We start from the raw sequence: 26,738 nt of genomic DNA on the forward strand, positions 1-26,738 counted from the left end.
ATCTCAGCGACCTGGTTGCATTAGCATTATCATTCATTATGATAGATAGATAGATAGATAGATAGATAGATAGTCGTTTATTGTCACTGCATTGTTAAAAAATGCAACAAAATTACATTTCACAGTCTCTGTAGCAGCAAACACAGTGGTCCAAGGGGTGGTTAGAAATCCGCAGCCTCATGTCATCCATCCTGCTGACAAGGAAGCAGGCATCCAGGAGAAAGATGCTTGGTAGGGTAGGTTTGTGTGGGGTCGGTCTTAGCCTAGCCTGCCGCCCGGCTTGCTTGCCCCGCTTTTGCCTTCTCACCTTGTACAATGCCGTCGCTGCCTCCTCATTAAGTTGTTATGTTGTTGTTAATGTTAGGGTAGGCAGAGATACGGTGAGGAAAATACATTATGTTTGTTTTCAGACATCTTTCAGGATGTAGTCTAGCTCAGCCCTGCCTTCAAATGTCATCACATCGGTTGCTCATCGGTTGACCAAATACATCCGTGCAATCTGTCATGTCTGTCAGTCAAGTTAAAGCCTATATTTATGGCTCTGTGATCACCTAATCTAATATAGTGAACATCGTAATCAATAAATAATGCAGAGGGAGTTGTGGCAGGTGGTTTGTCATTATAAGTTGTTGTCAGTGCATATTATAAATGTACATTGCATGTATATTATCTTGCAAATATGTTTGCACATTTGAGACTGGATTAGAAGGCTAGATATGAGTGCTGTCACAGTATTGGTTTACTTCCCACTCCAAGCGACCAATTAGGGTTGATGCTCTGTAATGAGGAGGTTATTCAAGTTTTTCAAACCACACCCCCTCTGCTTGATCAAGACCTTTGGGATGTGCGTGTCGAAACATTAATCCTCTGCACCTGATTAAATTGCATAAGAGCAACTCATACGCAACAGTTTCGTCTTTGGATTTGCTTGTGAGAAAGAATCCATTGAAACATTCTTTGTAAATAAAAAATGCAGCCTGACCTCGCTTAAGGGGAGCTAAGCTCTCCCTGCTCCTTTATAGTTTGCGCTCTGGTTCTGATTACAATATTTTGCCTTAATCTATTATGGTGCATGGTTAAAATCCAAACAATAGGCACAACATGGTGTTTTAAATGAAAGTTCAGTGCAAGGCAGAGAGAGGGAGAAAAGGAGCTGCAGCCAGGAATGGTTGCGTGACTTTGTGTGTTGGTGCACATCTGTTTGGGGCAAGAGGGAGGACCTAAAAAATAAATTTGCACGAGAATCCGGCACAAGTATGCTAAATGGCTGCATATGGCTGTCGAAGGTCATCGCTGCAAGGCTAAGCCTATCCGCCCATCATGGTGCTTTTGGTAGAATAATATCATAATATAATTACACACAAAAAATCAACATCCTTCTTTTAGCACACCAAGAAATTAGTAGGCCAATCACTGTTTGCAGAGCAATATGTTTTGGTTATCTGTTATAATTTGCATGATTAAAAACTGTGCCTAACCTCAAGCTCCATTAAATATACTTGAGCCACAGTTGTGACTTTGCACACAGCACATCTGTTGTAACAGAAGGTTTACTTAATATCCCTGGTCCCCTTGTAATTTGGGATTTGCGTGCTTCTTGTACCCAGATGTGTTTTGCTGCGTTGCGAAATTAGATTTCTGCCTGTGTGACTTTCCCTTGTTAAATTAACACTCTGAAGCTTGATGGCAGGAGCTATCTGTGCTTTTTCTGTTGATTTTTTTCACCTTTGCACTCAGCATGATGTACTTAGATCCTTGTGTTAATGATTATGCTGCTTTATCATCGTAAAGCTCTGTAGCTGCCATCATTACACACAGGACTCCTTAAAAAGGATTATATCATTCCTGTTAAATTCTTCTAGTTGCATTGGACATTAGTATTCCCCCTTGTAAAATGATACAGGGCTCCATTTGTTCTGACATGAAAAGAAAGGAAATAATCAGTATTGTGCTAAGACCAAGCCCAGTCAGGCTCCATTTGGTCAGAAAGTTTCCACACACTGGGATTTCTGTCCATGCTTTCAAGCTTTTTCATTTCCAGTGAAATCCACAATTCACTATAAAACCAAATTGAGACCATTTCAGATCAGATCAGGCTGCTCAGTACTCCCTCTGAGTTGTCAGAAGGTGCAATAAATGGGTTCGCTTTCTTCTAGTGAAAAACAGAGTCCCCAAAAACTTTTTCCCATCTGACAACACCTATTGATTTTCAAATCTGAGGGAGAGTCCTGCAGGTAGGTCCTGCGGTGCCTTGAAAGGCGAGGTTTAATCCATCATTTGAGTTGCGGGGACTAATTGGATTGTAAATCATATCAAAAGAAGAAGTGGACACTCTGTTCCCCAATGGAGAAAACAATGGCAACACTAAGAGAAACATGATTGATGAAGTGAAAACAGGAAGTTTTATCAGAGTAAACAGGACAGAACAGCTTCATCATTATGGCAGCTTGATGAAAAGCTAATGGTAGTGTGTCCTCAGCAAATTATCTGTTGAACAATCTGAGTGTTTACTTTGATGACCCTCATCAGCTCTGGTTTAATCACAGAATTAAACTGAAATATCGTGTCTTGCTCACTGTTTGTACGCAAACCTGCAAAAAGAAGCCCAATGTGGTATATGTGGAACACTTCAGTGATTCTGAGCTAATGTGGAGGTGCTATGTGAAGTGGAGGGAGGTTATTTGGTAGGAACGCTGATACAATTCACCCTTGATTACAGTCCAGTCACACAGTGCATCATCTCTGTACAGATTCTATAGAAATGTGCTGTGTATGGGGTCTGGGACGTGTTGTTTCCATACATTTTCAGTTGGAGCTGTTTGATTTAATCTGGCATGCCAGATAGATCGTTTCATATCTCCATTGCATTGGGGAGTTTGGGGAGGGCAAGACTTTTCAAAAAATTCTTAGAAGGTGATTGGAGGAATGTTCTGTCTGTCACGTTCATGATGTGCCAGTCAGTCAAGACAAAATGACGTTGCATGCATGTGCTACTCTTGAGCTGACAGGTTACCCCTGCCGATGGTTGTTAATGGCAGGGCTTCTCTGTGAATAAAACCGATGCAAAGGCCAGTCAGAGATATCCAAAAACATCTTCTCTTCCAAAACAAGCTTTCAGTGTGGCTCTGTACTTTTGTTAAGTGTAGTCAAGTTCTGATTGAACCTCCTAAAGCCTGAAAAAACAAATTATAGCCAGTTAATTCTAATTTTTTGGAAATGAAATGTTTATTTTACTTTCAAATTGAAATCCAAAAAAATCTAAATTTCCATAAAATTTAAGATATATATTTTTTGTATCTCATTTTATACATTAGGTGTTTTTGGTAACTGATAATCCACGAGTGCATTTTTATCATTTTCAGATTGTATTCATACTATTTTTTTTGGTAATTTATTGATCATATTGATTAGATAGAGGTATCATAAAAGTATGTGTCAAATATGTGACAACAGGCTTTAAGAGGTTAAGTGCCACTTTCCTACAGCTACATCTGAGCTGTTTTTGTCACTATTTTGCAATGCAGGCTTTGGCTACCGGTTATATGCCTTTGAGTTACAAAAGAGTGACTTTCTGGGCTTTCTGGGTTCAAAATAAAATGCTTCAAACAGTTTTGATAGTGTGTAACTTTGAGCCAACAATGTTTTGTTACCAAAAACTGGCTTGATTCCACGAAGAAACTGTACCCATCTGTTACACTGTTTAGCCTAGCTTCATGACTAGCAAGTCCCTCTTAAAGGAGCAATGCTCAGTAAAATCACTGGAGGCTAATGCAACTGCTACTGCTATGTACCTCATACTTAACCTTGCTAAGCAGATGGATACGCCTGTTTCCTTGTTTCTCGCTGGTGAATACATCTTGCAAAGCTCCCGTCTGGACTGTTTGGGCCCGGTTAGAAAGTGACAGGACCAATCAGGGACAAGGGGCAGTACTTTTGGATGCAGCGGAGTCGTCACATAAGCAAGCAGCAACAAGAGGCCGGTGCAATTATGGCTGAAGACATTAGCTTGAATGCTGCTAAAGTGCCAGTTTTATCAGAACTCGAGGACATTCTTCGCTAAAAGAAGAACAAAGAACAGCACTAAGCTGTTTTAAAAAATGACAAAAGTCAGGTACTGACATGTCTACAGTCGCCATGGTTCGCGTTATGCAGTTCTATATAGAGTTTATTCCTTGGTAGCAGTGCACGTGCACCTCGGTAGCAGCGATGACGTCATGTGTTTTGTTGCTCTGATTGGCCCGTAAAGATGTAACAGACAGAACATACATCCAATCACCCTCCAAGTTTTTTTCTCAAAGGCCCTGCCCTTTCCCAAACGCTGTGTATTAGTAGTTTTCCAGATGGATGCGTGAAACACATCCATCTAGCGTGTCAGGTTACCTCATACTACGAAACTTCAGAAAAACTGAAGTATCCCCTTAAGGCTGTCCAGAATCGACAGTGTAAGAGCAGGTAAATAGACTGTGAGTACATAAATCTAAATGGTTTTAATGATACTAAATGTAATGGTAGTTAAAGGTTTGATAAGCACCTCTATATTCCTTCATTTGTTTAAATTACCATTTGCCTAATTACACATTTTACTTCATTTTTTACCAAAACAACACATCACTGTGAATAGAAAACTATCAGTGTTTATTTTCATAAGAAGAGTGACCCCTGAGATAACAATATCTCTCAGAATCTTGTTTGTAATTTCCTGAGCTGCAGCCATTTTTTAGAACAAGCCAGCTATGTTTGAACTCCCCTGCATGTTGGGCTTCCAAACCTCCCTTTAGGCTATTTTGGTTTAATGTGAATACATTAATGACTATGATTGATCGTTACATAGAGGAACAGTAATTACTGCTGTTCAGGCTATAAAAGTTAAGTCTGGTCTGACCCTGCAGCAGGTGCTTATCTTTGGTCCCTCACAAGAATACAATACAGCGCTGAAGTACAAAAGTGATATTTTCATGCTGAACACCAGAATATGCTGTAATTAGCACAGCAAGCATGGCCGCAGCATATTCATCAAATCAAACAGTGTGTCTCAAGTGCCCTGTGAGCTGTCGGGGGTGCTCTGGTCAAGGAATGATGGCTTAGAAAACTGAAATGAATCAAGTCAAAAGGAACTGCAAAGAAAAAGAGGTGCTTCATTGTGGAACTGTGCAAAATATTGAGAAATGAAGCATGTGTAGCTATGTTCAGTTTATAGAATTAATATTGGTGTCTTCTATCTGTATGTCTGAAAGAAACGCTCTGGGTGTCTACAATTCGGGGTGAATTTTGATTTTTATGAGTGGACGCATGTGCAATGCATTCTAGATAGTGATGTTATTGGCTTCTTTCATTAGGTATAACTCTTCATTGCACATTAATGCAAGTACAGTGCATTCAGAATGTATGAGACCCCCCTTTTTTTTACAAAGTTATGTTGCAGCCTGATGCTTTTTGATTAAATTCATCTTTTCACTCATTAATCTACACTCAGTACCCTTTTAATGACAATGTGAAAATAGAATTAAAGATTTTTTTTTAGTTTATTAAAAAAAAAACCTGAAATATCACATTGACATAAGTAGTCAGATCTGTTGCAACAACACTTGAAATTTAGCTCAGATTCCTCCCATTTTCTTGATCTTTGCAGAGATGTTTCTTCACCTTGACTGGAGTCCACCTGTGGTAAATCAAATTGATTTGACGTGACTTGGAAAGGCACACACCTCTCTAGAAGCTGACAATGCATATTAGAAGAAAACCATGAGGTTAGAGGAACTGCCTGCAGAGCTTAGAGACAAGACTGTAGCAAGGCACACATGGCGAAGGTTACAAAAAGCTCTGCTGCACTTAAGGTCCCTAAGCCAACAGTACTGAGTAATTGGGGGGGGTAAGCCTTATTAAGAGAGGAGACCATGAACCTGATGGTCATTCTGACTGAACTCCGGACAAAGCTCCAGAAGAGCATCTATCACTGCAGTCTTCCACCAATCTCAGCTTTATGGCAGAGCAGATAGACGGAAGTCTATTCTCAGCGCAAAGCACATGAAAGGCCGCCTGGAGCTTGCAAAAAAAGCAGATTTCAAGATACAAGATTCTCTAGTCTGCTGAAACCAAGATTAAACTGTTTGGCCTTAATTCTAAACATTATGTCAAGAGGAAACCAGGCACCGCTCATCACCTGCCCAGTAACCATCCCAACAGTGAAGTAGTTGGTGACAGCATCATGCTGTGGGGGTGGGGGGTTGGGGGGGTTAGCAGCAGGGACTGGGAGACTTTTCAGAGTTGAGAGAAAGCTGAATGGAAGTTCACCTTGCAACATGACAGTGACCCTAAGCAGACAGCAAAAACAACACAGGAGTGGCTTAGGGACAACTCTGAGTATCATAGAGTGCACCATCTAGAGCCTTGACTTGAACGCTGTTGAACATCTCTGGAGAGACCTAAAAATTGCTGATGGTCCCCATCCAACCTGACTGAGCTTGAAAGGATTTGCAAGGAAGAATGGCAGAAAATCCCTCAATCCAGGTGTAAAAAGCTCTTTGCTTCATATTCTGAAAGACTCAAGGCTGATTGCTGCCAAGGATGCTTTAACTAAGTACTGAGTAAAGGGTCTGAATACTCATGTAAATGTGATATTAAAGTTTTTTTAATAATTCTGAAAAGGTTTTTAAAATTTAGTTTCACTTTGTCATGATGGGGTACTGAGTGAAGATAAATGAGAGAAAAAAATAATTTAAAGGACTGTAGCATCAGGCTGCAACATAGCCAAATTGGAAAAAAAAAGTTAAGGGGGTCTAACTAATTTCTGGATGCACTCTATCTTATCAGCCAATCACATTGCAGATTATGTATTGTCGTTCAGTTAAAATACAGAGAGATCTGATTTTTTGGTCAATGTTGCCCTGCTCTATTTCACAGTGAGACCAAAGACTCTCCAGCTGGTGTCAAACACCCACTGACAGCTTGTAGAGCAGATCAGCACTTTCAGAAACTGCTGATATAAAGCAGTAGGAGGTTCCTTTGTCTTCAAAAAACAAACACCATGCATTTTGTGTGGAAAAAAAACTGGGGTGGCCCCCCTGTTGTAACTGTTGACTCAGGATCGAGTGAAAAAGATGGAGAGAAAATGAAGAAAGAAGAGCTGATAAAGCCAAAGTAAAAGGAATGAAGAAGAATTTTTATGGTTGGCAGAGCACAGATTGTGTGCCAGCTCCAGTTGACCTACTGCAGATAAGAGGGGGATGGAGGAAGAGGAGAGCAGAATTACTTGTGAATTTACAATGTGAAAGAGGAGACCATCCTAAAGATGGAAGGTTAAATCAACCCGGAGGCTTATTACACAGTTTAGGCCACCATTAACACAAAGCCATAGTAGCCCTCATTCACAGGACACTCACATTACTTTGAGCAAAGAGAGCTGAGGAGGCAAAAAACACCGGGAAGCTGTACCAGACTCCCAACTCCATTATCTGCTCTGTGCCACCTGAGCTTCCAGATGTTAAATAAGGAATGATGTTTTGTGTCGCGCAGACCTCGCAGTTTGAAGTCACGCATTACGTTTTCTCGTGTATGTCTTTGTGCGCTCATAAAGATCCGACATAATGTATTGTTTGCATTATTCAAAAGCAGTGTGGAAAAAGTGCATGTTGTACTTCGTCTCACACGCTAAGTAACCTCACTTCAGTGCTTGTTGAAGCAAAACCCTGTGGGTAATTCCAACAAGGTTTCGCAGTAATGGATTACATTTGGGATGACAATAACTCGAACAAATTGCTGTCTGTGATCTGTAAACACAGCTCAGACAAAAGGAGAAACATTTGTAGTAAACCCTGGGAACATTTGGACTGAGATTACACAAACATGCACACAAACACCTCAACCAAATCTGATATAAGAATGAGGGACGATGTGATGGAAACAGGGTTGATTTACATTTGCAGAAGACTGGAGAGCCAAGATGTGCATGATGAATATAGGAAATAGAGTGAATGATAAAGGGTGGCATAATCCCCTATATCAGTGGTTCCCAGACTTGCTTACTGTGAGCCCCCCCATCGTAAAGGAGCTGAGGACCCCCAGGACCCACACAAGCAAAAGGTGATAGATGGATGTCAAAAATTAACAATGGATTTAAAAGTTTTCATTGTTCAAATCTACATAAAATAGCCCCACATGAAGGTTTTCTTTTCAAGAGACCTTTGCATGAACTATTCAAAAGTGTTTTATCAGTCTCAAAGCAGACAGAGCCCCAGCCTCTTATTTTTTGGGTTGTCAGATGAGTTTTAAGAATTGTTTGCAACAGTATTTAATGTGACATTTATATCTGCAGTACACACTATAGCCACCCTGTATCCTTAACCCTCTCCACTAAAAGTCGAGTGGGTCCGTTATTTTCAGATGCGTTTTTTTTTTTTTTTTTTCGGATCTGTAATCTGAAAAAACGTCACACACTCAGACCTTGCACACTAGGTCCGATGTGTTTTTATTTGCCTTCACTGCAAAAATTCGTAGAAGGTGGCAAATAGTTTCGTGCTGGGCGCCTCTATCTCCATCACTCCTTTAAAATCCCGCTGGATCCATCCTGACAGAGAGCTTCATTCAGCACCCATTCATGCATAATAGCGCTGAGCCATGTTGGAGAGATGGAGAGCAACTTTTTAAATCTGTCTCTGTTATGAGCTGTGAGTAGGCTACAAATGTCTGCCTTTATCTGTAATATAGCCATAGCTGATATTCACATTACACACCTGGAAACTACAGTGTTTTAAGTGAGGTTTTGGGAGTGGGAGAGAGGCAGGAGTTGGACGGGGGTGAATGAGGGAGAGAGAATAAAGTAATGGGTGCTGATCTGAATCATGAATCACCCATCTGTCTGTTATATTTCCATCGTTTATATCCGCATAATAATGAGCAAACTTTGGTGTTTAAAGTGAGGTTTTAGGGTGAAAGAGAGGGAGAGAGGGAGGAGAAGGAGGCAGCGGGCACTGTTTTGAATCTTCAGTCACCCATTGAAATGACTTGGACTGATGCGAAAGTTTGCATAAAATCAAGCCTGTTCTGAAGAAAAAAAAAAAAAAAAAGACGGACGAAAATTTCAGCCTCAGTGTGCAGGCTTGATTAGAACAACAATAGCTCTGTTTTCTTTTTTAACGTGCGAAAAATTCTGACGAAATAATCTGACCCAGTGTGCAAAGGCCTTCAATCAGCATTATTCTCTTGTCATTGATGCTTGCGCTGCTCTGGGTTTTTTTTTTGCTGCTTCTCTCGCTGCCTCAAGCTTTCCTTGTAGGCACAGGAAGTGCTGGAGCTTGTGCTGCTCCTGCTTGATGCTTTCCACAAGGCTCCATCCTCTTCTCCTTTTACATGCTTCCGTTAGGATTAGGTAAACTTATAGAAAATCACAATATATCTGTATCTCTCCATAATGCTAGACAATCTTTTAGACTTAGACAACCTTCAAAACATACTTCGATAGTTTGGCTTTTAAGTTCTATTCCCCTTTTTTTTTTTTTTTTTGGTATTGTCATTTTTATGGTTGCCCTAAATGCCTATTGTTGCACTTGCACTTTGGTCAGATGATATCCCAGCATGCTGTGTGTGCAGTGAAGCCTGTGGCAATAAGAATGATGGGTCTTAATTAGCCTCAAGCTAAGAGGATAGCAGTGATCTTTAACAGCTTTTCACCCTCATGTAAGTATGCTCTTAAAGAGCAAGGTGACTCACTACAAAGTAAATAAATCTTCTTGGGTGCAGGTTTGTGAATGATGACTCATTTCAAGACAAAGGGAGTCGGGATTGTTGTTTGTGGACAAGCTGTTTCTAAGAGTTGGCACCTTTTGTGAGTAATGGGAGCTAGCTCTCATTTGAGAATTGGTCCCCGTTTTTCCATTTGGTATCAAATTAAGAGCTGTTTGGAGCTTAAAGATCAGCTCTAATTACTGAGGAACACTCCAACTCTTTCAAAAAAGAGCCATAAATCTGGACAGATACAAATAAAGCCATGCTTTTATTCCAGCTGAATACTGCAGATCAAGTTAGTTCATAGGATGGTCTTTAATGCATGCCAATATGCATCGTATCTAAGCCACCGAACCAATCTGGATGAGGGTATCCCAGACTGTCTCTGTATGCAGTCTGATTCATTAGATATCAAACCATTTTCAGTGCACATTGAAGTACATCCACACAAAGCATCTGATTTGCTTTTTTTAGCCCCAATTGTAGCTTCAGTATATTTCATAATATAAATGAGAGACGTATACCATTTCCCAAAAAATTTCAAACAAGTTCCTATTTGTTATTTTGCCTTGTTGCTTTTATTATGAAACAGCCATATCAGGCAGTGGCTTGCTTGAAACTTCAAACTACACAGATTCAGGTGAAAGATACAACATGAGTATCGCACAACAGGCGTGATTAAAGGGAAAAGAAGGTTCTTAGTACTTGAACATGCATGTGGATTAGCTACCCCTGTGATTTCTATAATACCATACCATTACCCAACAAAGAGCATAATAATACCTTGATGTAAACTCAAGGTCTTGCCCACTTCTAGTGCACGTATTGCAAATTCATTCTCAAAAATGTACTAGCTTTGGTAGAAAATTTGCATTTTTTTTTACCCAAATCTGAATTTTTTTGTGTTAGGGATTTTGAAGTTGCATCCATTCTAACTTTTGCAGAGAAAAATGGCAGTATTGAGTCAAGAGGCCAGCTCTAGTCACTCACAAGCCCTGGAAAAAAGTGCACTGGTCACACTGTGGTGCTAAAACACACCCAGTATAGCCAAAATAAGCCAACTGAAATAGAAGGACATTCAGATTAGACCATTTTTGTATTCCAATTAAAACGAGTACCTAATAACTGTTTTGGTGCTACATTGTGAACATAGTAATTACATGCAATGATAGCTCTGTGCAGCCGTTACTGTTTTTGTGTTGCAGGCTGAAGTCAGGTAAGCATAATTAGTGTTCCCAAAGCAGCACACATGAAATTGTAGAAGTGTCTGGTGTAGTGTAATATATACCAGATGCCAAAACAGCAAGGAGAGCTTAGGGAGGATGTCTTTCAATTAGAATTTCACTCCAGAGTCCCGACAATTATCCACAGAGGTCTGTAGCGCTTCACTTCCCATAAATTGGTCATGTTTAATAAACTCAGTAACAAAAGAAAACAAAGCTGCTCTCACTGCCTTGCAGAAAAACGACAGAAATACTGGATTTGTTGAAAGATTTTTTAAAAGTGTATTTAAAATAAAAGACAGTTGGTTAAGAGAGCTGGAAATGTGTATTTCCCTCCCCAAAACACACAACAATAGAGTTTCAGTCAAATATTGCTTTGTAGAATTGTTTACCTTTTATGCTGTTCCTTTCAAAATGAGAGAAAGCAATCTTAGTTATAAAGTAATGACATTTTGTACTAAAAATTGCAGCAATGCCATGATATTTTATGGTACTGAATACAAACTGGCTTGATATTTTGACTCCTTCAGTCTGTCCTTAAACTATGAAGAGATTTCATCTTTCTTACTTCTAACACACTTGTTAGTGTGGTGTATACCTCTGACTGAGTTTTTATGTACTGAGGCTATTGTTTGCAGTGTGTAGTCGGCTCTCTGACTACTGCAGTAAGGTCATGGATGATATTGATTCCCTATTCAAGAGGCTGAGCTCTGTGGCCTTCAGTATTGATCTATTGAAGCCTAAGTGGAGGTTGATTAACAAAGAAATGTTTGACAAAGCATTAGTTTACAGTGCTCTATGCAGTTAAGGTGCAATGAGAGAAAGTTAATGGACTCCTGTTCAAGCTATCTAAAAGTACTTACTGTCCTGTGTAGTGGAGTTCCTCAAGGTTCTGTCCAGGGTCTTCTGTGATTTATCCACTTGGATTGAAAGTGTATGTGTGTATCTCATTGTGGTTGGTAAATGTTAAGAAGAAAAAGGTAATTGTTGAAAGGGAAAAATATTTTCAGTTTTGAAATTGTAAAACAAATCAGACTGATGACCGCACAACAGTCAGAGTCAGGAGGCCATCCTCCTGATGGCCAAAACACACCATTTCCATCTCATCAGACCAAAGAACTTTCTTCCACTTGACCGTGGAGTCTCCCATATACTATTTTGCCAACCCTAGTCCAGATTTAAGCTGATTTTTCTTCAACAGTGGCTTTCTCTTGTCGCTTTCTCATAAAGTTTTGACAGGTGAAGAAAGTGTGCGACAGTTGTTGTATGTAGAGTCTCTCCCATCTCAGCTGCTGAAGCTTTTAACTCCTTAAGAGTAGTCATTGGTGTCTTGGTGGCCTCCCTCACTAGTCTCCTTCTTGCACAGCCTCTCAGTTTGTGTGGACGACCTAATCAAGGCAGATGTACACATGTGGCATATTCCTTCCATTTCTTAATGATGGATTTAACTGAACTTACTGTTTTTGTATCCAACCCCTGACTTGTACTATCTAATAGCCTTTTCTCTGAGTGTCTTGGAATGTTCCTTTGCCTTATGGTGCAATGGTAGTCAGGGATACTGATTAAACAGTGACTGGAGCTTCCAGATGCAGGCATCTTTACACTTGAGACACATTCACTGCAATCACCTGATCCTCATTTCACTAACTGTGAGACTACTAGCACCAGTTCACTGGTCCTCTGTTGAATCCGGTCAGTCACTTTAAAGGGAGTGAATATTTATACACTCACTTATTTTGGGGGAAGTTTTTGTCAAAAAGCTGAATTATATTGGCCATGATTGTGTTATAAAATCAATAAAAATGGAAAACATCCAAGGGGGGAAATACTTTTTATAGGCACTGTATTTGAGATGAATGCTGACTAGACTAGACACGGGCCAAATATGTGCAGTCCATTTACCATTTGTATCTAATTCATGCGACTTCTTTTTATCAAACGTGCAGCGATCTCCTGCAAACCCCAGAAAGGCAAATGTAATGCAACTCCTTTTGTGGCTTCACTTTTTGATTGCAATCGCTACATCCCTTTGTATAGTTAAAACGAATGTTTTATATGGAAATCAAATTGATGCGTTTGTCACACAAAAAGTGTTTTTTGGGGGATTTACTGTGCACTTTTGTGATACTTTATTGCAGATGCCTCTATCTCCATTGATAATTCTTCTTACAAAATGCTTCTCCTTGAACATCTTAGCATGTACTCTACTCAGAGTTCTCAGATAGATGTGTTAGTATGATAATAGATGTGTCTTTTATGTTACCTGATGCTGTGATTTACTCAGTAGGAACATAATGAGGTACATGCTCCCTAAAAAGATCACAAGGTTATGATTATCATTTTTCTTCATTTTCATCTTTTTTATTCCCACCTGGTTATTACCAGTCACTCGCTGGGAGACCAGAGAACTTGAATTGGAAATCTCAGTTGATGAAATCCAAAGAAAGACATCTCAGTGAAATGAGTTTCAGTGTGCCACTGAGAGTATCACCTGTGCGCCGCAGGATGCCCAATGATGGTGTTAAATCTGGACATCAGTAATGCTGATGAAATATGAGGGAAAATCACTGTCTACCTCTGACTGTTTCCTTCATATCATGTCTATTTTTCTCTTCACAGGACACCGAGATTATCAACACGGCCATTCTGACCGGACGCACGGTGGCCATCCCTGTCAAAATGGTCTCCATTGAGATGAATGGAGCTGTCACTGACGTCTCAGCCTTTGTGCAGTGCAAGTCCTCCAATGAAGATATTGTTAAGGTACAGTAAACCTGATTTCTTCAATCTCTGTATCTGTCAAAGTAGTCTCTATAGAGATGAATGGAGCAGGCGCTGGTCCTTTCAGGCTTTATGCAGTTACAGTTTTCCAATGAAGACCTTGTTAAGGAGCAGCAAACCGGATTTCCTCAATCTCTGTATCTGAGAGGAGATGTCATTTTAGAAAATGTAATCCCTTTACTCCTGCACTGATGCCGGGGAGTGGCCCAGCAAAACAGGAACGAGAAGAAAGCATGAAAACACATCAGGAAAGCACAAAAACTACTCTGTATGTACTCATGATTTAATTCTGGCGCTGTGGCGTGGTTAAAATCAATGGATGTATGTCCACAGGCATAAAACTAAATATAAATCAATATGGTTGCACCGGAGCAGTAGAAGCTCCATTATATGCTTTTTTAGAAACACTTAACTCAGTCAAAAAGACTCACATCATGTTCTTTCAGTCCCTAAACCATCTAGTTTTGCTGGCTAAAAGTCAATGGAAACTTAAAACTACAACAGTCTCTGAAATCTGTCATCAAGGATTCTATCTCCATTATGGTAAGTTCTTATGAGTTCAAGAGGACATATTATACAAAAATCACTTTTTCAGGCTGTTCTCACAAAAATATGTACCCCTGGCCTGTCCACAATCCTCTTAAGTAACAGAAAATGTGTGCTGAAACAAGCCGTTGTCAGATTTCCCCTCATGATGTCATGTGGGGAGTTAGCCCCACCCCCAGGTTCAGTTGGTCCTCCCCACCTGGTAGAAAGTTCCGCCCTCCTCTCCTGATCCTCCTCTCAGCTGCCAGCAGAGGGGAAAATCAGGAGAGCTACATCCATTTCCTGAGAGGGGCAGAGTCAGGCGCGGAGTCAGACAGCTCAGGGACATTTAAAACCAAAGACACAGAACAGCGCATTCTGAGCAGGGCTGAAACAGACGGGGTTTTTAGACATGCAAATATCCAATACTGGAGTGTATTTTTCAGCAACAGACTTCACAGGCATGTTTTGGGGACCTTTGAGACCAAAATAAACTTGTCTCATAAGGGTAACATATGTCCCCTTTAAGTGTAGAAATCAGACTATAAGTTCCCCAATCCTTTCTTAGATGTGCTCCCATGCAGGCCTGTGCAGAGACCATTAGAGGGGCAGACGCTCAGTTCAATAAGCTAACCAAAGACAAATACTGGTAGGCTGTTTTGAATTTGAATTATTTGTTTAAAATAATGAAATCATTTGATTTTCTACTCATTTTCAAGACAAAACATGTTAATGTAAGGTCTTTGCTGCTTGTCTTGATCATTAATCATAAGATATGAAAAGATCCAGACTGTTGCTTATATTGTAAAAGAAATCTTAAGGCATTAATTTGGAAATTGTGATGGGTGTTTTCTAGGGGTGTGACCATATCTCATGCCACCACGATGTACAATGTACACATGTGCAGTAATGACATGCCATTCAGTATTTATTTCATGACTTACTTCTAGTGTTATAACCACATAGAGAAAGGTTAACAGTATGTTTTGATGCGATAGCTGAGTTTGAGCATCATTGATGGGAGAATGGAGGTGCAGAATGCAGATGACTGCAGTGCCTCACCGACGAGCTCTCTGCCTCTTTTCCCTAATCTTCCTCACCTCTTTCTCCTTGCATTTTATAAAGAAAAGCTTCTGTGATTATTGGGTTCTCATTTGACCATCCTAATTTGAACCAAGGTTGGAGTTTAAGGCAGGTTAACACGTTACCTAAAGCTTTAGATGCACATTTGGCCAGTCTAGAAATAAAGCCGTACTTCAAACGTGTATCAAACTGACTTGACACCCACACTCCCACCTGATTTTGACTTTAGAGTCAAATGAAGAATTGATGTTTTCTTGGCAGCCCATTTCATCTGTTGCATTAGAAATTCCCTCTGATGTAAATCCCTCATCATTCTGTCATCATGTGACGTCAAATTAAAATAAGCAAAATGAAATTAAATCAGAAACCCTAATGTGAGGCATTTCAGATTCATGGGGCAAAGCTTAAAGGCCCCCTAAAGTGAAAATTAATCCGACATCTCCAATTTTGTAAAATTGAGCTTCAAAATCATAAAAAATGAGGCAGTAAAATCTGCTCCAGGATGGTGTGGGCACGTCAGTCGAATAAGCTGAAGCCACGCCCACTCAGGAGAAATACGATCCTCTCAAATTTAAAAAATGTTTACAATCTGAATGTTAAGCTTATGATGGCTCTGTGCCGGAGGAGAGACAAAGTCTGATTTCTAGAACAAATCTCTGTTATGATGCTTTAAATGATCATAGACCACTGTGGCTGATAGATTTGGCAAATTTACCTCACAATGAATAATAAAACAGCATTTAACTGACTGTTAACTCACAATAAAATCAGTGACATCAGCTAACAACAGACTGTACTGAGATGAACTGCTCTGTGATTTTATATTGTAGTGTTAGAGGGGTGGGGTCATTCCCTTCTGTGGGCTCATGACATCATGAGCCCATATATTAGCCCCGCCTAAATTGAACCCAGCCAGTTAAGAAATGAAAAACTTTCTTACAGTCTAAATCCAGAATTCAGTCACATGTAGATCTCAGTGTTTTCACATGTTTACAGCAACCCTATTCAACATGTCTAGAGTGTTAAGACAAAAGCTGTGGATTTCACTTTACAGGGTCTTCACTCCCCCCCTTTAAATCTTCCTCTATGAAATAGAACTACCCTTCAAGTTCTAACAGAACTGCACATTTCTACCCTGGTAATTTTTAAACCTGCTTGTTCAAGATCTAAAAGACCACGATGCATTGAAACAGTATCTTATGAAATTGTATTAATTTTCAAATCTTGCAGCGATTCACAAGGTCTGGGAGATTTCCCATAACACTCGATTTGAAGTGTGCTCCTGGAAAATCTCTGATTTACCCTGGGTACCTGACCCTACCCACAGCGGGGTGACATGAGCAATCAAAGCACTGGGGGGCTAAGTGGTACGGCTTATTGTCATCCAATTCTTTTAAATGCTATCTCTAAGCTTTAATATCATAGATGAATGCACAGATTCAAGTCACTGGCCCAAGGCAAGGCAAGGAAGGAATCCTCAGAGCACCATGTATACACAAAACAAGACAATAGTGATGAAGCATTTCAAAGTAAAAGCTAAAAAGAAAAAAAAAAAACAATAATGACATCATTGTGATCACTGCAGGCAGAAATAACACCGGTGACCAAGGATGCAGGGAACACAATCACCTTTCTTACTCACAGGGAATCCAAGCACAGAGCCCAATATCAAGTCTGGTTTGTTGATTAAATAAATTAAAGTGGGATCAAAACAACTTGCAGAGCACATTAGAGGCTTTGATTACACTGTTATTATTTTCTCCAGTCAATTACTATCATAATAGATTGCTCTATAGGCAGATTGCATAATTGTATAGGCAGTGAAGTGAAGTGTCGCAGAGCCGTTTTGCACTGTTGGTCCCATTAAAGTGATGGCGTAAGGGGAGATGTGACCTTAGCTGAAGTCAACAGTATGTACCGTGTGCCATTGTATTAGAATGTACAGCAGAACAGATAGTACAAATGCCTCCCTGTAGTACAGCGTTTTTCAAAGTGTGGGAAAGTGAGCCTCCCCAAGGAGAAAATACTTTATTCCATGGACTCCCACCACTGTAGAAATAAGATTTAAAAAATGTAAACAACTTTATCTTCAAACATTAATGTCTCATCTTTAAACATTTTTACTGTAAACATTTTAAAATTTTGGTTTACATATTAAACACCTATCCTACCCAGGCATCAGTTTTAGTTTCATTATTGAACATGCTGCAAACAAGACCTGATTATTATGCTCTAATCTAGTGGGAACTATATGTTTGCATCTATGCAGATGATGTAGGATTACATAACAGCAGATCATCCTCCACCTTCAGCCTTGCTTGGGCCTCACTTCTTATCATTGTTGGTACCGTAAATCTGCTTTTGCAGAGGCTGTCTCAGCGTTTACAACACTAAATGTTTGCTAAATGTCTCAGTTACCTTGAGTGACTGAAATTCCTTTTACTTCCTGTCAAAAAATACCCCTGGTTTGATCACTAGACTTGGTGCTTTGGTCTCAGTATGACCCCAGGGTTCACCCCAGCCTTATCCTGTCATTAGCTTATACATCTTTGCAAATTAAACACTGCGGGCATCGAGTATCACCGGGATAAACGCAGGAAATCCTAGCTAGTTTGCCTCACACACAGCAGAACTTAGCAAACAATATCTCCCCTTTTTTCTGGTTTATGGCTCTACGCCTCCCCTGACGTTAAGCGGCGCCCCCCAGGGGAGACCCGCCTCACACTTTGAAAACCACTGCTATAGCACATTTCCCAAGTATTTTAAAAATACTGCAGATTAATTTTAAAGAGCAAGACAAAAATCAACATTAAATAGCTGACTGCACAAGTGAATTCTGCGTAGGTTACATCAAACTGACAGGGAGGTATTTTCCAAACATCCAAAATCACAAAGGAACAATGTCGTTTCTGTAGGGCCCATTCAGTGCTGTTTGCCGCCCTAGTTTTTTTTTTTTAATGTTTTTTTGAAGTAGCCTACACTGGACTTGTCCAATCCCACAACACCAGGTTGATTGAGATTGTTTTCCACATTGTTATTCTCTGGAGAGAAGCTTTTGTCACACTGAAGGTGAAATGGCAGCATTTTGGAAGAAGATGCTTCTTTTGCATTGTATCGGCATTCATTTTCTAATCATTACAAAGCCAGCATCTAATTTCCAGTCATCTTTTTATGAACTAGAGGAAATGTCCCACAGTGTAAGTCATCCCCCAGTCTATCAGACCCTGTACAGGGGGTTTTTACCTACCTCCTACGATGAAGAAGAGTTTAGCTGGCATAAAAGTGTTTATACTATCAAAGTTCCCTAACTCTGTCTCCTTCATGTGTAAAGGCTGCACAGCTATTGGAAATCTATCTGCATGCAGTAACAGCTGCATGTGAATCCACAGTTCTCAGAGGGAAACAGCCATCAGGGACGTCGGCCGTGACTTGCAGGATGATCAAATTTGACTTCTTGGGGTTGTAAATTATCTCTCTGTAACAGAAATCTTTACATTTGACCACATTAATTTCTCATATTTGAAGAAAACTTAATCCTGTCTGTTGAAAAATCCTTTTGTTCATTGAATAGTGAAACTAATACATCAAGTGGGACTAATGAAAGTAGTGGAGCAGCTCCTCAAGGTCAGGTGAGGCGGGTTTGAGAGTAGATTTAACAGACTGAGGCCATGAAGCCATAAAGCTGAATCAGATACTGACTTCAATCATATTGGTCCTGACTGGCCAATATCAGTTCTTATTAAAAGACCTGTATCTGTCCAATATATTTCCACCCCGACATACGGGTCTGTCTCTAATGTTCGCTGCCTCACACTCTCATCCCGTACACAAATTGGTTGGAAGAAATAGATTCTGATTCCTGCTGGGGAACAAATTAAACTATGAATTAAAGACAAAGCAGAGAGCAGATCAATGAGTCCTCTGTGTCGACATGTTGGGTGGAGTATCACTTGTGCTGGATTGCACTGCACTGTCAATAGAAGAGAACAGGTGTTGCGTTGGGATGGTTTGCCCAGTGCTGCACGTCGTTTATCATGTTTCATTATCCATTAAAGACAAGGCGCTGGGCCATGTGATATCGAGTGGGCTTGCTTCAGCGCTCCTGCCATTGAACATTCGAGGCTAATTTAAAATGAGCCCTTCAGGCGCAGGAAATACACGAGTCATGACAGTTCAATAAAACATCCCGCAGAACGCAGAAAGAAAAGATTCACAGTGAGCACGACAAATGGGAAACACGCCGTGACTTTGTTGTTGTTGTTGTTTCACCGTGCAAAAAACTGTCATGCCACAAGTCACAGGGATCTATTTTAATCAGATTGTCTGCTTCCATTGTGGCATGCTGCTTGTGTTTTTGTTTTATTGTTATGTTGAGGGTAACAGATGCAAAATACATATCCCACAAAGCTTTCCAGTACCTTGTCAAACCTATAGCGTGCTTCGTGAGTTAAAGTTGCATCTCAAACAGCATTTAAAGTTGTCTCCCCGACTTTTGCATGAATAAAGCTTTATTTTCATCATAATATCCTCCTCATTGGGATCTCTGCCAACCCACAGGCGCTTGTCTTTTGAGAGCAAAAATAGGTGTGAGGCTGTCACATTTCTTTAGTGGAACTTTATTAATTTATTTATTTAGCTCTTTCTTTTTTTAGGAGAATAACTAAGCTGCAGTGTGCTTCAAGAGCCTATAGCATAGGGCTGGGAAAGAGGTTGACTCTAATGATTTACTGGTATATTTTCAAATGAAATATATACCTATCATTAAATCAAATTGGAAACATTATTTAAGAGTAAAGTGGTATCAAACAGAATAATTTTTGGTCCACATTACTTGGCCCTGTAACTGCAGACAATCCAAACCTGTGTGCACATGCAGGAGGGATTATTACAGCAGCCAGTTGTTCAGGGCTGTAAAGGATAGAAGAAAAGAGGAATGAGAGATTGTGTCATGAGGTAGGGGGGACATACCGGCCATCATTAGCAACAGAGACCAAACCCCCATCTCCCACTGATCATCCTCCCCCCTGGCATTGTGACTCATCTAAGCCGTCTGAAGGCAGAGATAAGGCCTCCTGTCGGCACATCATGAACATGCCTGTGGTCATCCTGCACACATACTGTACCTGGCTCAAGGCTCCCTGCACATGCTTCACTACCACATCAATGTGACACATTTGCACTGTAAAATCTCACATATTACCATGAGTGTTGGTCCAGTTTCTCACTTGATACGGTGCCTATGAATAGTATTCACCTCCTTGGGTGTTTTACCAATTTATTGATTTTATAAATCCATCATGGTTGATATAATTTGGCTTTTTTTTTTTTTTTTTTTTACAAAATAACCTATTCAATTTCCAAGTGAAAAGATATTTCTACAAGTTAATTTTGATTAAATAAATATGAAATATAAAAAAATATATATTGCCTAACTATTCACCCCCTTTAAAGTGACTGACCTAATTCAACAGAGGTCCAGCCAGCTGGTGCTATTAGTCTCACAGTTAGTGAAATGAAGATCACCTGAGTGCAGTGAATGTGTCTTAGGTGATTGTAGTATGAAGACACCTGTGCCTGGAAGGTCCAGTCACTGGTTAATCAGTATTCTTGGCTACCACTACACCATGAAGTCAAAAGAACACTCCAACTAACTGTTAGAAGAAGTTATTGAGTCAAGGGACTGATACAAAAAATCCCAAGGTGCTGAACATCCCCACAGTGCTGACTGGATCCATAGTCCTTTAGGCAGGTGGTTCAAGTCCCACCTGTGACTTCTATCCCGTATGACTTGCCTCTCTTTCATCCCTGTCTCTGACTCTTGCCACTGTTGTCACCATAAAAAAGGTAAAGAAAGCCCAAAATGAATTATTACAACATATATAAGCTGTCCAACCTAACTCTTTATCTAAATGTAATTTAAGTTTAATTATATTTTTATATGAAAATGGGACAAATACTTTTAATAAGATTGATTTTTTGTTGTATGCCATCATACAACTCCAACTTGAGCACCTATGAGTGCTTCAGCAGCAATTATATTATAGTTTGATAGTTTGCCATCTGTTTAAATAGTTGTTTAATTGCTGTTCATATTATTTTTTCACAAGTTGAGTTTTTCTTGTGTCTCACCTGAGTATAAATATCTTTAGGCTTGTGGACAAAATGCAACATTTAAAAACATATTTTGCTGTGGATTGCCAAAGAAATTATATATATTTTTCCTCTATTTGGTGTTGTTTTAATGAACGACAGAACTAATGGATTAACCAAGTACATAACAGCACATTAGCAGACTAATTGTCGCTGGTTTCTTTCCTCTGGGACGGCTGTTGTTTTTAAAAAGCGCTGCAGCTCTGCTGAAGTGGTTTTAATGATCGCTTGAAGTTACAGCAATGGATTTTCAGAGTAAGATGAAATAAAGTCATGAATTAATGCTATGCACAGCGCTTATTTAAGAAAAAAAAGTTTGGCCAAAAAACAAGAGCAAGATAGACTTTCCCAACAACTAATGATTTCAGACCATTTCATCGCCAAAAGAATGAGTCAAGAGAAATCCAGACAAGACAAGATAAGACAAGACAAGACAACCTGCACTGATCACCCTCTGGGTTATTCAGCTTGTTAGAAAAGCTTGAAAAGTCAACATTAACAGCAAAAAGAAATGGAAAAACTCACACAATAACAGCTATTGCACATCATACATTTGCACAATAAACCTTGTAGTTTGAGCCGAGTTCTCTTAAACAGCGTAACATCATACTCTGCTATTTTTGACAGCATTTGGCTCCCATCTTCATGGTAGAGTTTCAGAGAAAAGCCGTTTCATTACAACTTTCAACTTTCAGCCTTTTCCATAAAGAAGTTGTTTCCTAGTTTTAGTGGGAGAATCTCATAAAGCTTTCAGAACCAAGACGGACAAGACAGTCCAGAGCCCTGTGGATGAACTGGACACCGGGATGGAAGCATGACTTTATACCCAACATTGGTGCTGGACCAAACTAATCTTCCTGAGACTGGAAACGGTGAAATCCTTACAACCAGGCTATCAATTCCAATGGAGAGTATTACCCTTGGAGTGGAGGCTTTGGTAGTTACAGGTCAATGCTCATGGATCAGGGATAAGATGATCAACAATAACATGGGGTTGTGTTGGGGGTTGCTGTTTTCTTGAGCTAGGATTGCCAGCTTTTTAAGCACTAAAAAAGACTGAAATATTTCCCCTGGTTCAGTGCCACAATGGTGTGGGTGCAAGGTTGTGGTGTGTAATATAAAAGCATGTATGTATTTGATTTGTTTTACGACATCATGTCTTTCCCTAACATCGCACCGTTTCCTCTGCTTTTTGAAAGATGTTGCCTCTTACCACAGTTGAAAGACTATCCTTTTATTTTAGGTTGCCTGGACGGATGTCATTGCTTTGTAATGAGCCAGATTCAGGGAGTTTTAGTGAATGGTCACATGTCTAAGAACACTGGTTCTCCTCTGCTTTTTAGCTTGTACGCAGACAGATGTAGACCTACCCAAGATGGTAGCTATCTGCTAAAGTTTTCAGATGGCTCTGCTGTCTGTTCTTCAGGGCTCTGAGTCAGGACATGGAAATACTTTATCAATGTTTCATGAAAACCTCCTGGACATCACTGTAACAAAAAGCAAAGACCTGATCATTGATTTCAGAAAGAACTACCATAAACCTGAGGCCGGGATTATCCAGGAAGACGAGATACAAATTGTGATGAGTGCAAATATCTTGGGACAGAGTTTCACTATGATGAGGAGACAGTGTTGAATATGGTCGACAAAGAATCTATTTAATCCCGAGGCTGAACTATTGTAAGGTTTCTGGGGGCTTTTATTGTGTTTTTATCATTCTTTAATTGAAAGTATTTTTAAAATTTTCTTTTTATTTGCTAGTTCAGTGACTTGTCTGTAAAGGACAGGACCAGTCTGAATTACATTTTAAAAGTCTGCTCCAGGATTATTGGAGTTTATTTGAAGGACTTGAGGAAGGAATGTGTAGTCATGAAGGCCAAGAGAAGAAAAGATCAACCTGGCCACATTCTTCTATCAGGCCCCTCAAAGGAAAAATTACAGACACTTTATTTTTTCTATTCCTTCAGCTTTCAGGCTGCTGATTGCTTCTATTCTTTCCATGGTGACACGTACGTCTGTGGGTCTGTTGTCACTGACATTTGAATGCTCTTTGTTTCTCTGAGTTATTTTAGCTTCTTTCTTTATAGATGTATTTTTGTATTTAAAATACTCACCTCTGTGACAAAGCACAGAATGCTTTCCCTGAGTGGGCATTGACCTATTGATCCTTTGTCTTTTCTTCTTCTTAATGCTTGTTTTATTTTTCTGGTAATACACTGATGTTGATGGAGTCAGATTCAAGCTCAAGAGAATGGTATGAGAATCAATGACTCGTGCTCATCTTTTGTTGACTGTAATGCTGGAGTTCTGCAGCGATCAATCCTGGGACCTATTGTGTTCAATCTGGACATTAATGACCAGCCCTTGAAAATATCGCTAAAAAGTTTTAACGCTTTCATGAGGAGATTTTTCAGGCATTTCGATATAGAAATATATCGCAAAAGTGTAATGGAAACACTTTTTCCACATTTACACGTCACGGGACGTGAGGTATGGTGTCACATGACCAGTCACTCCGAGACAAAATGGCGCAGCACGTGTGGACAGAAGAGGAGACGAGACTTTTCTTAACATCATACTTACACCCTTATATGTGGCTTTTGCCATACATACAGACTTTACCGCTGAACTATTATCCGTTGCTTTCGTCTTTTGTTCAAAATGACCAATTACCAACAGGTTTTGAGCGTCAAGCTTCCTTGTGGAGGATTCACGCGAGATGAGATTTTACGAGAATTGCAAGGCCTATGTCCAAAACTCCCTTCAATGGAAATGCATTCAAAGCGCAATTGTACTTAATCAAAATTGAAGAAACATCGCTTTGATTTTGTGAAAAACTGTAATGGAAACCCAGTTAGTGAGACAGAAAGCCTGTGATGTGGCCCTCTGTGTCACTGCAGACAGGAAGTGCTTGGCACAAATAGAGCAGATACACTGACGTGCAACCACTTTTTTCTAAATATGTTTATATTTTGAAGACTTTATGTGAAAAATTGATTTATTTTTATATTTTGGCCATCAAGAGATTTACTGTGTGTCACATAGAAAAAATATTTGCATTTTGATTGCTGTTTAGTTTGTTGTTGTTGTTGTTGTTGTTGTTGTATTTACAGTCCCGTAGCTTTTCTTAAATTTAAGTGACATTACTGCAGCACACATATTGTTAAAGCCCAGGTTGTCATGAAAAAAAGATGTCTAGAGCTTGACTGTGCACTACTGGGTTCATGTTTTGCAAGCTTTTTAAGACAACAAGTCCAGGCGAGACAAAAAAATGTAAAAAATAATTTGGGGGCTTAAAGGGTTAACCTCCAGAAACACATAAGGACTGTCTTCAGAGATGTAGAAGCAAATCTAAACTGCAGACATGCCAGGCATTAGTTATATTCAGCTGCTGCTAAGCTCCTTATTCACTAAACGACTTTATGCTGCTTGGCCCATGTCAAACTATTTAACTACATTTATGAGCTTCAAGCAAACTGAACAATGTCATTAATGTTATAACCTTATTTCAGCATGTTTGATGCAGCAGGTACATGGTAAGGAGCTGTGCATGAAAAGTGCATGATGGACCACCACCTGTGTCAGTGGGATCAGTAGACTATGGTATACTGATTACAGAGAAGTCACACCCATATATACCATTTAGCAGGACAAGGGGCATCCCAACTTATTTGGAAATACAAGACATCCTAGCTAGGACTGTTGGCAGCCCTCTCCTGAGCCTACATGCTTTAGTAGCGTTGATTTCTCTTGCTTAAATATTGAAGTATCTGTCTCTGAGAGCTGTACAAACTCAAATAAACTCAGTTTTTTTCCTGCCTGTATAGTGAGGCAGCAACAAGGGTGCTAAGGATAACTTCCACAGTTTGGATTCAAGACCCCTAAGAGCTTAAAGATCTCTACTTTACCGTATGAATTAAATAAAAAATATGGGTATATTTTGATTAAACCCAAACTGTTTCCAAAAGGCTCCAAAGTCCCAGCGTTCCATAACAACAGCTCATTTTCACGCTCAACATCATTAATCCTACCAACAACGGGTCTAATGGGGGCTGGCTCATTTAGCTAACAGAGCTAAATGAACTCATTGGTTGCACTTCTCTTGAAGCCAGCACACATCCATCAAACAAAGAAAAGCTTCACAACAGCTCCAAGACACAATCCAAGTAATGCTTACCATATGTCAGCTTTCATTCACTCTTCATTTTTTACATATGTCATCCATAACTGGGAACAATCGTTTGGAACAACGCTGTGGCATTTTATTTAGGGATTATTTAAATTTGGGAGTAATATCCAGGATGAATGTGGTTTCTCTCTAGGAACATGTGCCACACAGCATGAATATGTAAATGTAGATGCCTCAATGTTCACTTGCACTGGTTACATGTGGGCATGCAAACATCTTCTTGATTCACTTATTGACTAAACTTGACCACTACACAGAGCAAGATTACACAATACTTGCACCTTTCCCATGCATGTTGTTTTATTTTGTCTTTTTCATGATGTTTCTTTCGCTGTGGGGTGTTGGGTTGGCAGGCAACTCCAACATAACACATAACCATTGCAACTGAGGCTCAGGTCCAGTATACTGCGTGTCTTCCCCTTTCTGTCTTGACCTTTCCTGCTGTCAAATAAAAGCCAAGTGTCCAGTGTGCTCTGTAAATGTACAAATATATACTGTGCTGTCAGAGCACATGAGCAGCCTGTCCATACTCAGAGCCAACACCTCCAGCACATAACCGTGTAAAAGCAGAGAAAACATCCAGATAGGACATGAGATTGTTGTGTTTTCAGTGTTTTTACAACAAAGGAAAGTCGTGATCTACTCTGTGCTAAAGAAAAAAATCAGTCATGATCAAAATATTTCAGTCAAACCTGCTGGGTGTTTAATAAACAGCTGATATTAAGAGTATATGTACTCATAGCTCCTTCTCTGTGTAAACCACCAATAAAATAATCAAAATCAAATTTTCTTTAAGTTTGAATGAAAAGGAATGACAAATAGCTTCTCATAGTTTTATGACAAAATTCTTCCTTCAAAATGGACACATTTATCTTCATAATGGAAATTCCATATTTTCTTTAAAGCATTTTTGGTACCGTTTCGTACCTTTCCCTTCCACTAATGTCAGTATCCAAAGGACGTTATATTTTCCTGTGGTTAAGCTTAAGGTGGTTGCTTTCCATGTACCAGAAGTTTCTTACTTCCTTTCAAAATAAAAGCAGGTTTTATCGAAATAGAAAATGAAG

The 26,738-nt window shown here is 39.7% G+C and overlaps 1 protein-coding gene across 2 annotated transcripts in view; it reads left to right on the forward strand.

The window, feature by feature from the left end:
* tmem132e (transmembrane protein 132E) overlaps positions 1–26,738 on the forward strand; it is an 803,754-nt gene that overhangs the window by 700,250 nt on the left and 76,766 nt on the right. For both annotated transcript variants that reach the window (XM_041801770.1, XM_041801769.1), the window contains exon 5: positions 13,563–13,706. In XM_041801770.1, the coding sequence (XP_041657704.1) occupies positions 13,563–13,706 (144 nt within the window). The remainder of the gene's footprint in view (positions 1–13,562; positions 13,707–26,738) is intronic.

This window comes from Cheilinus undulatus, linkage group 12 (assembly GCF_018320785.1).
Source record: "Cheilinus undulatus linkage group 12, ASM1832078v1, whole genome shotgun sequence".
Lineage (NCBI taxonomy): Eukaryota > Metazoa > Chordata > Actinopteri > Labriformes > Labridae > Cheilinus > Cheilinus undulatus.